This window comes from Salmo salar, chromosome ssa16, assembly GCF_905237065.1.
Source record: "Salmo salar chromosome ssa16, Ssal_v3.1, whole genome shotgun sequence".
Taxonomy (NCBI): Eukaryota; Metazoa; Chordata; class Actinopteri; order Salmoniformes; family Salmonidae; genus Salmo; species Salmo salar.
The window spans coordinates 28804758-28819937 of NC_059457.1; the positions used below are offsets into that span (position 1 = coordinate 28804758).

Genomic DNA, 15180 nt, shown 5'->3' on the forward strand with positions numbered 1-15180 from the left:
AGAGACCGTAACCAAGGTGCTCATATTACCATGCTAGACAAGGCTTCTGTTTACTAGCGGCTGCCTCCTGGTTAGGAATCTAAACTGTGTGAATAATATTCAGATATTGAAATTATTAATGTCTGAATTTTGTGTGTGTATCCATTTTAGCCTGTGGGGCTTCCACTACCCAGTATGCTGTGGAGGAAAATGGGGACCCAGGAGCCGACTTTGACCCAGAGAAGGATGAGGGAGAGACCCATTACCTGATCAAGTGGAAAGGCTGGTCCTACATCCACAACACCTGGGAGAGCATCGACTCCCTCACTCAACAGAAGGTCAAGGGACTCAAGAAACTAGACAACTTCAAGAAGAAGAACGATGAGCTCAATGCTTGGTGAGGGCTTGTTTTGTACACATGTAAAGTAGCTTCAATTGAAGTTTTACCTTTCAGTGTTGTGTTCTTTTACTTATTGACACTGATTATCTTCCATAGGTTGAGCAAAGCATCCCCTGAGGATTCAGAATATTACAACTGCCAGCAAGAGCTAACCACTGATTTAAATAAGCAGTTCCATATTCTGGAGAGAGTCATTGGTAAGAAACTAAACTCCTTTGAAATGTGTCTTCATTGACTAGCAGCAATGGTTCATCGATGAAAATATATTTGACAAAATGGTGATTATTACAACAGACTTACCTTCTTTCTTCACACTTTATAATATATTTACAGAATTAGTGTAATCAACAATTATGGCTATTTGGGGAATGTAATTTGATGTGTTTTTTTTTTTTTGTTTGTTTTTTTCAGCGACTAAAACCGGGAAGACACAGGGACTCTCGGATTTCCCCTGTAAGTCTCTCATGTCATCACCAACATTATCATACACTATATATACAAAAGTATGTGGACACCTGTTAAAATTAGTGGATTCTACTATTTCAGCCACACCCATTGCTGACAGGTGTATACATTCGAGCACACAGCTTTGCAATCTCCATAGACAAACATTGGCAGTAGAATGGCCTTACTGAAGAGCTCAGTGACTTTCAACGTTGCACCGTCAAAGGAGGCCTCCTTTCCAACAAGTTAAATCATCAAATTTCTGCCCTGCCAGAGCTGTCCCGGTCAACTGTAAGTGCTGTTATTGTGAAGTGGAAACGTCTAGAGCAACAGCGGCTCAGCCGCGAAGTGGTAGGCCACTCAAGTTCACAGAACGGAAGTGCTGAAGCGCGTAAAAATCATCTGTCCTCGGTTGCAACACTCACTACCAAGTTCCAAACTGCCTCTGGAAGCAACGTCAGCACAAGAACTGTTCGTCTGGAGCTTCATGAAATGGGTTTCCATGGCCGAGCAGCCGCACAAAAGCCTAAGATCACCATGCGCAATGCCAAACGTTGGCTGGAGTGGTGTAAAGCTCGTTGCCATTGGACTCTGGAGCAGTGGAAACGCATTCTCTGGAGTGATGAATCACGCTTCACCATCTGTCAGACCGACGGACGAATCTGGGTTTGGCAGGTGCCAGGAGAATGAAACCTGCCCGACTGCATAGTTCCAATTTAACGCTACAGCATACAATGACATTCTAGACGATTCTGTGACTCCAACTTTGTGGCATCAGTTTGGGGAAGGCCCTTTCCTGTTTCAGCATGACAATGCCCCTGTCTGTGCACAAAGTGAGGTCTAGAAATGGTTTGTTGAGATCTGACTTGCCTGCACAGAGCCCTGTCCTCAACTCCATTGAACACCTTTGGGATGAATTGGAACGATGACTGCGAGCCAGGCCTAATTGCCCAACATCAGTGCCCGACCTCACTAATGCTCTTGTGGTTGAATGGAAGCAAGTCCCCGCAGCAATGTTCCAACATCTAGTGGAAAGCCTTCCCAGAAGAGTGGAGGCTGTTATAGCAACAAAGGTGGGGCCAACTCCATATTAATGCCCATGATTTTGGAATGAGATGTTTGACGAGCAGGTGTCCACATACGTTTGGTCATGTAGTGCACCTTCATTATTATCATACTAAGCACATTTTGATTAAAACGTCTTGAAAAACATTTTCACTGAAGATGTTCTTTTCACTGTACACCAGCTCACAGCCACAAGAATGGTGCTTCTTCCAATGAGCCAGAGTACCTGTGTAAGTGGATGGGCCTGCCTTATTCAGAGTGCAGCTGGGAGGATGGAGCTCTGCTGGGGAAGAAGTTCCAGCACTGTATAGACGGCTTCACCAACAGGAACTCCAGTAAAACAGTCCCCTCCAAAGACTGCAAAGTGAGTGAGGAAAGTGTCCCGACTAGATAGATTGCACATCAATACTCATCACAATTGTTACGTTTACTAATATCAGCTAGAACACAAAAATGTACAATATATAGCTATGGTAATTTCAGAACAGTGCAGTGATTTTTTTAAACTCTAATTTCAGGTGTTGAAACAGAGGCCCAGATTTGTTGCACTAAAGAACCAGCCATCGTACATTGGGGATGAGAACCTGCAGCTGAGAGATTACCAGTTAGATGGACTGAACTGGCTGGCTCACTCCTGGTGCAGGTACACATCAAGTCACGAGGGACACTCGAGAAACAGTAGAGATTATTAAGGTTTTGTTCATCACATTTAGTGGATGTACTGATACTGTACTGAGGTGTACTGTTAATTACCTGGAATTAGATAGTTTGTAGGTAATTTTTGCATCAATGTAACCCTAATAAGACTCCATGTTCTGTGTTTTTCAGGTGCAATAGTGTGATCCTGGCTGATGAGATGGGTCTGGGGAAAACCATCCAGACCATCTCGTTCCTGTCCTACATGTTCCACCAGCACCAGCTGTATGGGCCCTCCCTGGTGGTGGTACCCCTATCCACCCTCACCTCCTGGCAGAGAGAGTTTGACACCTGGGCCCCCGACATGAACGTGGTGGTCTACTTGGGAGACGTGATGAGCAGGAAATCGGTACGGAAATCTCCTCTTTACAAAACTCGAAAGAAGCATTGTAGTCTTGTTGCCAACCAAAAATGAATTTCCCCCTCTTTAATTTTTTATTTAACCTTTATTTAACTAGGCAACTCAGTTAAGAACAAATTCTTATTTGTGGGTTAACTGTCTTGTTCAAACAGATTTTTACCTTGTCAGCTTGGGTATTCGATCTAGCAACCTTTCGGTTACTGGCCCAACGCTCTAACTACTAGGCTACCTGCCGCCCCTCTGCTTTGCTTTTGTGTTGAACAGATCCGTGACTATGAGTGGGTATGCCATCAGACGAAGAGAATAAAGTTCAATGCACTTATAACCACGTATGAAATTCTACTGAAAGACAAGGTAAGGCATCTGTATTTCTTGGAAGTATTTTCAGACCGATGTATTTCGATATACTGAATCGGCTTCGATTTGTACTGACCAAAATAGTACACATTTAGTTGATTACAATTTTTTTTAAATAAAAGACAAAGAAAACATGAATTGTTTGATTGAATACAACTCTCCACTCACTCAATGTGTGTGGTCTGTCTGTAGGGGGTGTTGGGGAACATAAACTGGGCTTTCTTGGGTGTGGACGAAGCTCACAGGCTAAAGAATGACGACTCCCTGTTGTACAAAACCCTGATCGAGTTTCGGTCCAACCACAGACTTCTAATCACAGGGACACCACTGCAGAACTCTCTCAAAGAGCTGTGGTCCCTTCTGCACTTCCTCATGCCTGACAAGTATGTACTTCTCCTCTCTATAAAATACATAATTTTTTTGGGGCAAATGTGGACTTTGAGAAGAACAACCTGTGCATTTGTATTCATTTACAGTGTTCTTATCCCAATGCAATTGTACTTTCACCCTCTTAAGGTTTGAAAATTGGGAAGATTTTGAATGTGAGCATGGTAAAGGGACTGACAATGGCTACCAGAGCCTCCACAAAGTCCTTGAGCCCTTCCTCCTGAGGCGTGTAAAGAAGGATGTGGAGAAATCCCTGCCTGCCAAGGTAGAACAGATCCTCCGTGTGGACATGTCTGCTGTGCAGAAGCAGTACTACAAGTACGTTCCCTCATGTGTAGCGCTTCTGTCTATCCATGTCTGTCTGTCTGGACAGATGATTTGAGGAGTATCTAAGGTCTTACTCCTTGTCCCTGAAGTTAACTGGTGGTGTGTTTTGGTGCTTGTTTCAGGTGGATTCTGACCAGGAACTTCAGAGCCTTGCAGAAAGGCACCCGAGGCAGCTCCTCTGGCTTCCTCAACATCGTCATGGAGCTGAAGAAGTGCACTAACCATGGTTTCCTCATCAAACAGCCTGAGGAAGAGTGTGACACTCCACAGGAGCACCTGCAGGTAGGACTAGCAAGAAGAGCTCAGCTCAGCGCATTATGGTAAAAGATGTGTTATGTCCATGTGATAATGCAGTGGACTAATTATCTCTACTTTTGCTGTTTTGAACATTTAGAAATACCCTCATTGGTTAAAATGGCAGCAGAGCATGATTACATGTAGCCACACTAATGTATCGGTTTGTTAGAGGGTGGAGAAGAGATGTTAATTTCCCTATGTTTGACCTTTGACCTTTTGCTTATCTCAGGCGTTGGTGAGGGGCAGTGGGAAGCTGGTTCTTCTGGACAAGCTACTGACCAGACTTCGGGACAGGGGCAACAGAGTCCTCATCTTCTCCCAGATGGTGCGCATGTTGGACATCCTGGCTGAGTACTTGGCCCTGAAGCGCTACCCATTCCAGGTAGGGTATAACACAGCCCAGGGGATGGCAAGGCAGCAGGTCCAAACCTTCAGTAGTGTACCTGCTGTTCTTTTATTCTGTATGACTTGTCCTTGTTCTCTTACATCTCCATGAAATGTTAATCCATCTTTATTATGGTGACTTAGTGAGGGTGTTTTCAGTAGCTGTTGAGATATTGGAGCAGTGTCCACTCAGATGTTAACCGACTCATGTGTCAGTGTTGCCGCAAACATGCTCTGGCATAGTTATTTTTATCCTCAAGTTATTTTTGATGGGGACTGGCTGGTCCCCAGAGCCAGAGTGACCACTGGGTCTTAGCACAGGTAAATAACTAGACATAGTTTTACTGCTGTAATTCTCTTTGACAATATGCTGCTTGCCTGATGGATCATATAATGCCATGTATAGCTGAGCATTCCCAAGTGGGATCTTAGGGGTTGGAGTTCAGGCAAGGTTCCAAGGCCTGAACTCTCTCCTTCCCTCTCTTCTCAGCGCCTGGATGGCTCCATAAAGGGAGAAATACGAAAACAAGCACTTGACCACTTTAATGCTGAAGGCTCTGAGGTATGTCGTCTATACTATGTTTTAGCTATTGCAGATTGCAGGTCTGGACATTCGAGGCGTTGATATTTGAAGTGTCTATGTCAGCCCTGAATATGCGTCGGAACTCAGTTGGTATGCGTTTCACTTACTCAGCGAATGTTGATGTTTGTGCGTCAGGCGACGTATCTACCGTGAAGATAACCATAGTGATACCATACATTAACATGACAGCCAGTACATTGTTTCATCTAGTGTTAAGATTTATTTTCCTCAGAAGTTATCATTCTTTTGAGGTCAACTTAGCAAGACACATTTACTGACCTGTGATAGCGTAGCTCAACCAAGTAAAAACAAAATGGCTGTGACTGTTACCTGGTGTGTTTTACCACATCAGGTAACACTTTATTTGGATCGTCCCAAGTAGATGGTTTGTAGATGTTCAATAACTGTCAACAACATTTCAACTAACTATCTACTAACCCTAGCTCAAATCTTAACCCTTATCCTAACACTTGTTCTAAACCTAACCCTTACTGTAACCTTAGCAATAGGTAGTTTGTTGATATATGACCATTTGTGGATCATCTATATGGGAATATCCAAATAAAGTGTGAACCCACACCATAAAAGCCACAAGAACGGTTATCACACTTGACATGTTCTCTACTTCAGGCATTTCGTCCCTTCACCTGTGATGTTCAGCAGGTTTGGAGTGGTGCACTATGTGAATTGTTTTGAGAATAATAATCTCCCCTTCTCTGTCCAGGACTTCTGTTTCCTGCTGTCCACAAGAGCTGGAGGTTTGGGTATCAACCTTGCCTCTGCAGATACTGTGGTCATCTTTGACTCTGACTGGAACCCTCAGAACGACCTGCAGGCTCAGGCCAGGGCTCACAGGATTGGCCAGAAGAAGCAGGTATCTACAACTAGACCCACTGTCCTAAGTATTGAGGGAAGGTTTAGCTACGCACAAGATTGTTGGTCTGATTCTGGTGACTTGATCCTAATGAATAAAACCTGTGAGGAACAGTAGAAAGTTAGTAATCAGTTTGGCAAATGTTTTCTTTGGCAGAGCCATCATGGAAAATGTTTGTCTTCCAACTTTGTGAGACATTTAAATGTCTCCTTTCTTGTATTTCTGAACAGGTGAATATATATCGCTTGGTCACAAAGGGATCTGTGGAGGAGGACATTATTGAGAGAGCCAAGAAGAAGATGGTTTTGGACCATCTTGTAATTCAGAGAATGGACACCACTGGTCGAACTGTGTTGGATAACAACTCCGGAAATTCAAAGTGAGGAAACTTCACCATGCGGTCTACTAGTCTTTGAGTGATATTTTGGTTTGACTGAAAACATGAGGTCCCTCAGGTTCTTAATTAACTTAACATCAACATCTTTTCACAGCTCCAACCCATTCAATAAAGATGAGCTGACTGCCATTCTGAAGTTTGGAGCTGAAGATCTGTTCAAAGAGGCAGAAGGAGAGGAGACTGAACCTACGGTACACAGACACACATTTCTATTGATTATGTGCTCTGTTGAAAGTTAAGTTGTATGAGTGATCGATTTTCAAACTTCCAAATTTGCAGAATGTCTGTGTTTCTTGTAATTTACGTTGTACCTTTCTCTCTTCGCCCTTGCAGGAGATGGATATTGATGAGATCTTGCGATTGGCTGAAACCAGAGAAAGCGACCAGGGATCAAGTGCCACAGATGCGCTTCTCTCTCAGTTCAAGGTGCCTGGAAGTTGATCTAACTCTGTCTGCTTTTCACAATACTTCTCGGAATACCTTTAGCTACTATTCTAACTAAAGATAGAATAGTATTCCCAGTCTCAGACAGTACATGTGTGTCTCCCTCCAGGTGGCCAACTTCTCCAACATGGAGGAGAGTGCTCCAGAGATGGTGGAGCGGACGGTGCCTGACTGGGACGACATCATCCCGGAGGACCAACGGCGAAGGCTAGAGGAGGAGCAGAAGCAGAAGGAGATGGAGGACATCTACATGCTGCCTAGAAGCAGGAGCTCCAATAAGAGGGTATACAGGAGAGAACACACATCTCACGTTAGATCTCTGGAGCATGACAGAGATGTGACTGCTCCATGGTGCAGCTCAGGTGGCTGTGTGTGAAGGGGCTCCCCCAGGGAGTGTGTGTGCTGCTGAACTGTTTACTTTCATCCTCTCCTGCTCTCTGTCGGGGGTTGGGGGTCTGATGGGGTGGTAATGAGGTGTTTACTGCCTCACGGTGTAGGTGAATCCCTGGTGATTCCACTACGTGTGTATGTGAATCTACTGCATGAGAAGCTTCCTTAATGAATCATTAGGGCTTATAGCAGCGTTGTCCCTTGTGATGCAGCAGTGGGTATTTATATCACACAGATAATATCCTATGCTGTTGAAGGTTATCTAAATTCATGAAATGCATGGAAGAGTCACCTCAAAATTATTCATTAGTGTGACTCAATTATAATTATTGATTAGATTTTCTCTTGATTTTATTTCATATTATAGTAGAGAAAACAAACATCCTTAAACATTTCGGTATTCATAACTCAAAAAGGCATTGGGCAATTACAATCAGTAGGAAATAGGTTTTGCTTGTTGTCTGAAGGTTGTATTGTGTCTATCAATTACAGGCCCAGGCCAACGACAGTGACAGTGACATTGGCTCCAAGCTGAAGCACCGCTCCTCTGGCTCTGAGAGCGAGACGGACGACAGCGGCGATGACAAGAAGCCAAAGAGGAGAGGCAGGCCCAGAGCCCGCAAGAACAACGTGGAGGGTTTTACTGATGCAGAGATCCGCAGGTTTGTAGGTCTCTTTGGCCATTTAGACTGAATGGTTTCTCAGTGTTTCATTAAACACTTAGTTCATGTTTTACTCTTTCCTTCACCAGGTTCATCAAGGCTTATAAGAAATTTGGAGCTCCGCTTGAAAGGCTGGAGGGCATTGCCCGGGACTCAGAGCTGGTGGACAAATCCCAGGCAGACCTGAAGAGACTGGGAGAGCTGATCCATAGCAGCTGTGTGACGGCTGTCCAAGAGCATGAAGAGCACCTCAGAGAGAACCCCAGTGAAGGTGAGTGTGTCTGACTGCTGCCGACGGCCTGCCTGCCTGTCTGACGGCCGGCCGGCCTGCCTGCCTGTCTGACGGCCGGCCGGCCTGCCTGCCTGTCTGACGGCCGGCCGGCCTGCCTGCCTGTCTGACGGCCGGCCGGCCTGCCTGCCTGTCTGACGGCCGGCCGGCCTGCCTGCCTGTCTGACGGCCTGCCTGCCTGTCTGACGGCCGGCCGGCCTGCCTGCCTGTCTGACGGCCGGCCGGCCTACCTGCCTGTCTGACGGCTGGCCGGCCTACCTGACGGCCTGCCTGCCTGTCTGACGGCCTGCCTGCCTGTCTGACGGCCGGCCGGCCTGCCTGCCTGTCTGACGGCCGGCCGGCCTGCCTGCCTGTCTGACGGCCTGCCTGTCTGACGGCCTGCCTGCCTGTCTGACGGCCTGCCTGCCTGTCTGACGGCCTGTCTGATTCAGATTTTTAGGAATTAGGGCTTAGAATGTGTGTTCTAATGTTTTGACTCATGTATACCCGGTTCCTTTAGCCAAAGGTCCTGGGAAGCGCAGAGGTATTAACATCAAGATCTCAGGAGTGCAGGTCAATGCCAAGTCCATCATTCAGCACGAGGAGGAGTTTGAGCCACTGCACAAAGCTGTGCCAGCCAATCCTGCTGAGAGAAACCAGTAAGTTACCATTGCAGATATATCCGAGGCCTGTGAAACATTTTATCAGATGAAAATGCACAGAAAATAAATATTACTGTAACAGATGTGGGTAAAAGCGGTAAAACTGATGCAGACACCAGGGCATCGTCATGATGGGCTGCAGTAGCAGAGGGTTTGACCACCTCTCCTCTTCCCGCCACAGGTTTCAACTGACCTGCAGAGTGAAGGTGCCTCACTTTGACGTGGACTGGGATCTGCAGGATGACACTCAACTGTTGCTGGGGGTCTATGAGCATGGCTACGGCAACTGGGATCTGATGAAGACCGACCCGGATCTCAAACTCGCAGACAAGGTAACCATCAGAATGTCAGAATAAAAAATGTTCTCAGAAAGCTGTGGAACTCAATGAAACTGTGTGTTAGATTGGCTCCTGGTAACAAATTGTATTCTATATGCACAGATTCTCCCCGATGACCCAGAGAAGAAACCTCAAGGGAAGCAGTTGCAGGCCAGATCAGACTACCTTCTGAAGATGCTGAAGAAAGAAGCGGACTGTAAAGATGTTACTAAGGAGGAGGTTAGAAAAGACATGGCTGCTCTGTTTAACAGGACCTCTCTTAAATAATACATGTGCAGTCTGTCTGGTATTGGTTTCTGCACAGTAGAACATTTAGCTTTGTTTCCCCCTTGGCTCATCATATCTCTCCCCCCCCAGGCCAAAGTGAAGAAGAGGAAGCCTCGGGTGAAGAAAGAGAACAAGGCTCCTAAAGATGAACAGGGCAATGACATCTCCTCCCCCCGCATTTCAGACAACCCCTCAGAGGAAGGGGAGGTGAGGGTAAGTCATCTCGAAACACCCAGCTCTACCTGCCTATCAACCACCAGCCTTCTCACAAGGGAGTTTCCTGTTGGTTACAGAATACTGGGATAGAGAACACAAGGGAAATGTGATGCAGTCTTTGTTGGTAGTCCACCAGAACTAGTTTACTTATTTACCGTTCTGTGTTCTTTATTTAACCAGGATGACGGGACTGAAAAAACTCCCACAAAGAAGAGGCAGAAGAAAAAGGATAACAAAGAGAACAAAGAAAAACACGGAACTCCTAAAAAAGAGAAGGACGCGGACAAAGACAAAAAACGTCCGAAACCAAAAAAAGAAAAGGTACTTTGGCAGTGGCAAACTTTATGCATTGTGCTGCGGTAATATACAATTTCACACCCACTAACCTTTCCTGTTTCTTAACAAATGGGGGAACATTTAGCTTTGTCTGTGTTGGTGGTGGTGGATGTAGGAGGAAGATGGGGTGTACAGATTAGGTTATAAGATTGCTCCTGGATCACCGGGGGGAATAGTGTCACTGTGCAGGTGATTGTATGGAGATCTGTGTTAACCTGCTTGGTGGTGTGTCTGTTTGTTTGTCTGTGTCTCAGGCTAAAGGAGCTAAAGGGAAGAAGCCCCAGGGGCCAGTCCACATTACTGCTGGGAGTGACCCTGTTCCCATCGGAGAGGAGGACGATGAGCTGGACCAGGAGAACTTCAGCATAGTGAGTTATTGCATCCTGTCACGACTAGAGCATGGCCATGCTAGTTACCCACCGGCATGGACAGGATAAGGAAACATATTAACTACATTGAAGACTAATGTAGGTGTTAATAAGCCATTTAATATGTCAAACATAATGGATGTTCTGTTACAGCTGAGGATAATTGAAGCATGGATCATCTTTGGCTTGGAGCTCTCTTGTACTTAGCGGAGTCAACTGTGTCTGTGTGTGTCTGTCCAGTGTAAGGAGCGCATGAGGCCGGTGAAGAAGGCCCTAAAACAGCTGGATAAGCCTGACGAGGGCCTGTCTGTTCAGGAGCAGCTCCAACACACACGCACCTGCCTGCTGAAGATAGGAGACCGCATCACTGAGTGCCTTAAAGCCTACAGCGACCCAGAGCATGTCAAAACATGGCGTCGGTAAGCCCGCAGCCAACCATAAGTTATAAACTGAGTACAAAACATTAGGAACATCTTCCTAATATTGAGTTTCATCCTTTTTTGTATGGACTCTACAAGGTGTTGAAAGCGTTCCACAGGGATGCTTGCCCATGTTGACTTAAATGCTTCCCACAGTTGTCAAGTTGGCTTGATGTCGTTTGGGTGGTGGACCATTCTTGATACACATGGGAAGCAGTTGAGCGTTTTTTTTTACCTTTCTCCTCCCTTTCATCTACACTGATTTGAAGTGGATTTAACAGGTGACCTCAATAAGGGATCATAGCTTTCACCTGGATTCACCGAGTCAGTCCGTCATAGAAAGAGCAGGTGTTCCTAATGTTTTTTACACTCGGTGTATGCGCACTGAAGGTTTGATTATGAAACCAACTCCTTGGTCATTTAGGTCAATCTATGTTTTTAATTCTGATGCCATTGAGTTTCATTAAAATAGTTCTCCATATTAAGGGCAACTCTCTTGTCTGTGACTTAACATGACTTACCAAGATGTCTCTTTGTTTGGCAGGAACCTCTGGATTTTTGTGTCTAAGTTCACAGAATTTGGAGCGAGGAAGCTTCACAAGCTGTACAAGATGGCTCAGAAGAAGCGGTCTCGGGAGGAGGAGGTGAGCTGGTCTCTTTTCTCCTAGAATGAAAACTCACAGGTTTCTGTAACAAGTAAAATCAGACAAACTTTATTTTTGCTTGGTCCTATGCTTAACCCTTACATTGCCCTTTGCTAATTTTCAGAAGGAGCATAGAAAAAAGGGGGATGACCCGTCAGGCAGGAAGAAGTCTTTCCGAGCAGAGGCGTCTGGTTCCAGTCGAGACTCCACCGGCACCCAGCCATTGTCCAAGTCTCATCCAGGCATGCCCCACCCCTCTCCAACGTCCCCCCATGGTCCTCACAGAGAAGGCTACAACCAGTCCAACAAGCGACACTTTGGAAATGATGGTAAGAGTTGTTCATTTTGTATGAAGTATGCACAATTCTACCACTTGGTAGCAATTGTGTGGATTTCTATCAATTTTTTTTATATGTGCACGACACCTCATCGGCCACTATGTTATCTCATTATAAAAGATCGAGGAGATTGGCAGAGAGATCGTAAATACAACTACCCTGGAAATAGCAACCAGCCCTGGCAAAGCGAGCGACATCATCCATATGACGGCCATCGGTATAAGGACCATCACTATGGCGACCGTCGTCCGCGTGAAGACTCCTACCGCAGCAGCTCTAGTAGTTACCGTAGTGGCGGCAGCAGCAGCTCCCCTCGGAAGAGGCCGTATGACCAGTATGACAGCGACCGAGAACACCGGGACCGTCATGCCTATTACGACAGGTGAGAATTAGGCCTTTTCAAACACAATGTAGAGATTTGTATTTGTCAGTATTGGAATGTAATGCTAAAACCATATGTGTTGTGAAAGCTTGTAGCTCTGTAGTAGTAAGCTCTGAAAGACATCATCCCTCTCACTCCAGACATCCAGACTCAAAGCGGAGACGCGGCGATGACTTCCGTCCTCCCCAAGACTTCAGGGGGAGTGGAGGCCATCCCCAGGACTTCAGGGTGAGGATGCCAGAGCATAGGGGGCCAGCAGGGCCAGAACACTTCACCCGGCCCTATCCAGACAACAAACCCCCCCCCTTGCTGGACCCACGCTCCCCACAGGCGCAGAAGTCCCCCCAGGACTCGCGCTCGCCAAACGCAGAGCGGACTGCAGAGCAGAAAGCAGCTGGGGCTGATTTCAACTGGAACAACAGGAAGACATGAGGACTGCCGCTGAAGGACAATGTGAGTGTATTTTGTTCAGGTGATGAACACAGTGTGAACTCCACATGCTGCTGAAGGACATGTCTGGGCTGGCTAGACTCACTGGTTTGCTTGGCCTGACACACCCTCAGTCGCAAATACTCTGTTTACCAGCAAACACCAAACTCCAAACCCCTCCTCCAGGTGTGACTGTGGTAGTGAACTGTCTGTGCCCATGTTGAAATCTATTACAGATGTTTTTTTAGATGAAATGACAGGTGATCAGTCAGTGTTAGTGATGAGTCTGTAAAATGCCTGTGGATCACTAGTCCCATGGACTATTATCTGGGGAAAGCTTACAATGCCTAAAAGGTTGACGTTGACTGATCTTGGAACATAAAAGTGCCTACAGTATTTGGCCTTTTTGACTGTTAGAGGTATGGGATTATTCCCAAAGGAACCATGACTTTGATTTTCTTTTTTGTGTTTAGCTTTATGCCATTATGATGTCCATAGGAAATGTTTCTGTAAAAATGTAATATTTATCATGTCACCCTCACCTTCAAATGTTTATGAATCTTAATGTTGAGATGGTTGTGCAACTATCATTTCATAAAGAGATGCACCTTCTTCCCAAAATCCAAATGGGAGTGCATCTTTGTCTAAATTGAAGTGGAGAATAGTAAATTAGTCAGTTTGCCAGTACCTAGTCCTCAGAATGACTATTTAAAAGGTTTTAATGAGCATTTCTCATTACTGTTGATAATCATTCTTCTGTAAAGACATTCATCATTGCAAGTTTCTTTAAGTTGATAAAAACCACTTACTCGCTGATAAGTTGAGGACCTAATGAAAGGACAACTTTCTAAGCAGTGTAAGGTAATTCCTTGTGCAAAGGTTCAGAAGAACACTATGACTATGTTTAAGCTATCCCTAATAACATTTATTTGTAGATGTGCAAAGAATGAAGCTATTTCAACCTTATTTCTGTGTCTTATGTATGAATGGTACTTTTGCATCTTACATTGCACTAGAAATACTGCACTCTACCGCTTTATTCCACCCATAAAAGTATTGAACGATGTTTGAGAAGACTGGAAATCATTTTCTCTTTCTCTAAAGTTAAAAGATTGTTTGATTCCCAGCGACAGCAATGTAACTAACTTCTGGTAAATTTTCAAAGGGACATTTGAGTGTTTACGGATGTGGTTGATGACGAGCTGTTATTGGTCAATCTGGTTCAGTGCCAAACCAGAGACTGGCCCTGCTCTGGTTCTTATGATTTCTGGTGTTTTTGTGTGCTTCTCCATTTGTGCCTTATTTTTGTGTATATTTTCATACTGTATATGGGTTCATGTACATTTGTGTACTCTGCTACAGCAATGATGCAGTATTAAACAGTCATGTTTGAGACTGTTCTCAATGGATGCTTGTTAAGTGAAGACTGGAGGTGGGAACAAATTGTTTAGTTTGTCATGTTCTTCTGTAACTTCCCACAAGTTATTGGGAAAAGGATAAACAGCATTACACAGGTGAATCTGTGTATTATGTCCTCTGTGGGTAGATCTGTTACAAGAAATAGCCAACCAACACCGCCTTCCTTCCTTTTCTCCATGCTACTGGACCTCTCCTCTTGAAAACAAGCCGAAATAATTTATATTTGTGAAAGCCACTCTTCACATGAAATGTACTGTAAAAATGTTAATAGACATATGTATTAAACTTTCCTACATTATGAAACGCATCGTCACTTGTTTATTCATCTAGTAAAATATAAGACCAACAATCAGTCTGATTATGATAGTTAATTGCTTTGTGAATGCTATTAATGTCATTGGGAATCTTGACCCTTCCCACATTTACAGTGCATTCAGACCCCTTCACATTTTGTTAGGTTACAGCCTTATTCTAAAATGGATGAAATCGTTTTTTCCGTCAATCGACACACAATACCCCATAATAACAAAGCAAAAACGGGTTTTTAGAAATTTTATGTAAAAATGTTACACATTTGCTAAGTATTCAGACCCTTCACTCAGTATTTTGTTGAAGCACCTTTAGCAACCTCGAGTCTGACGCTACAAGCTTGGCACACCTGTATTTGGGGAATTTTTCCCCATTCTTCTCTGCAGATCCTATCAAGCTCTGTCAGGTTGGATGGGGAGCATCTCTCCAGAGATGTTTGATCGAGTTCAAGTCTGGGCTCTGGCTGGGCCACTCAAGTACATTGAGACTTGTCCTGAAGCCACTCCTGCATCGTCTTGGCTGTGTACTTAGGGTCGTTGTCCTGTTGGAAGGTGAACCTTTGCCCAAGTTTTAGGTCCTGATCGCTCCGGAGCAGGTTTTCATCAAGGATCTCTGTACTTTTCTCTGTTCATCTTTCCCTTGATCCTGACTAGTCTCCCAGTCCCTACAGCTGAAAAACATCCCCACAGCATGATACTACCACCACCATGCTTTACCATAGGGATGGTATTGGCCAGG

The 15180-nt window shown here is 45.0% G+C and overlaps 1 protein-coding gene across 4 annotated transcripts in view; it reads left to right on the forward strand.

The window, feature by feature from the left end:
- chd2 (chromodomain helicase DNA binding protein 2) overlaps positions 1-14436 on the forward strand; it is a 31896-nt gene extending 17460 nt beyond the window's left edge. For 2 of the 4 annotated variants that reach the window (XM_045697140.1, XM_014149127.2), the window contains exons 13-42: positions 151-376; positions 476-576; positions 791-832; positions 2071-2261; positions 2407-2531; positions 2717-2933; positions 3210-3299; positions 3495-3685; positions 3819-4007; positions 4139-4298; positions 4543-4695; positions 5188-5259; positions 6005-6154; positions 6385-6533; positions 6646-6742; positions 6885-6977; positions 7105-7278; positions 7878-8047; positions 8137-8318; positions 8836-8974; positions 9159-9309; positions 9418-9534; positions 9673-9795; positions 9979-10119; positions 10389-10502; positions 10743-10921; positions 11466-11565; positions 11690-11894; positions 12024-12285; positions 12426-14436. In XM_045697140.1, coding sequence (XP_045553096.1) covers positions 151-376; positions 476-576; positions 791-832; positions 2071-2261; positions 2407-2531; positions 2717-2933; positions 3210-3299; positions 3495-3685; positions 3819-4007; positions 4139-4298; positions 4543-4695; positions 5188-5259; positions 6005-6154; positions 6385-6533; positions 6646-6742; positions 6885-6977; positions 7105-7278; positions 7878-8047; positions 8137-8318; positions 8836-8974; positions 9159-9309; positions 9418-9534; positions 9673-9795; positions 9979-10119; positions 10389-10502; positions 10743-10921; positions 11466-11565; positions 11690-11894; positions 12024-12285; positions 12426-12717 — 4595 coding nt within the window. In that variant the 3' untranslated portion in view covers positions 12718-14436. The remainder of the gene's footprint in view (positions 1-150; positions 377-475; positions 577-790; positions 833-2070; positions 2262-2406; positions 2532-2716; positions 2934-3209; positions 3300-3494; positions 3686-3818; positions 4008-4138; positions 4299-4542; positions 4696-5187; positions 5260-6004; positions 6155-6384; positions 6534-6645; positions 6743-6884; positions 6978-7104; positions 7279-7877; positions 8048-8136; positions 8319-8835; positions 8975-9158; positions 9310-9417; positions 9535-9672; positions 9796-9978; positions 10120-10388; positions 10503-10742; positions 10922-11465; positions 11566-11689; positions 11895-12023; positions 12286-12425) is intronic. The other 2 variants (XM_014149130.2, XM_014149129.2) reach the window with 2 other exon arrangements.
- The last annotated feature ends 744 nt before the right edge of the window (positions 14437-15180 follow it).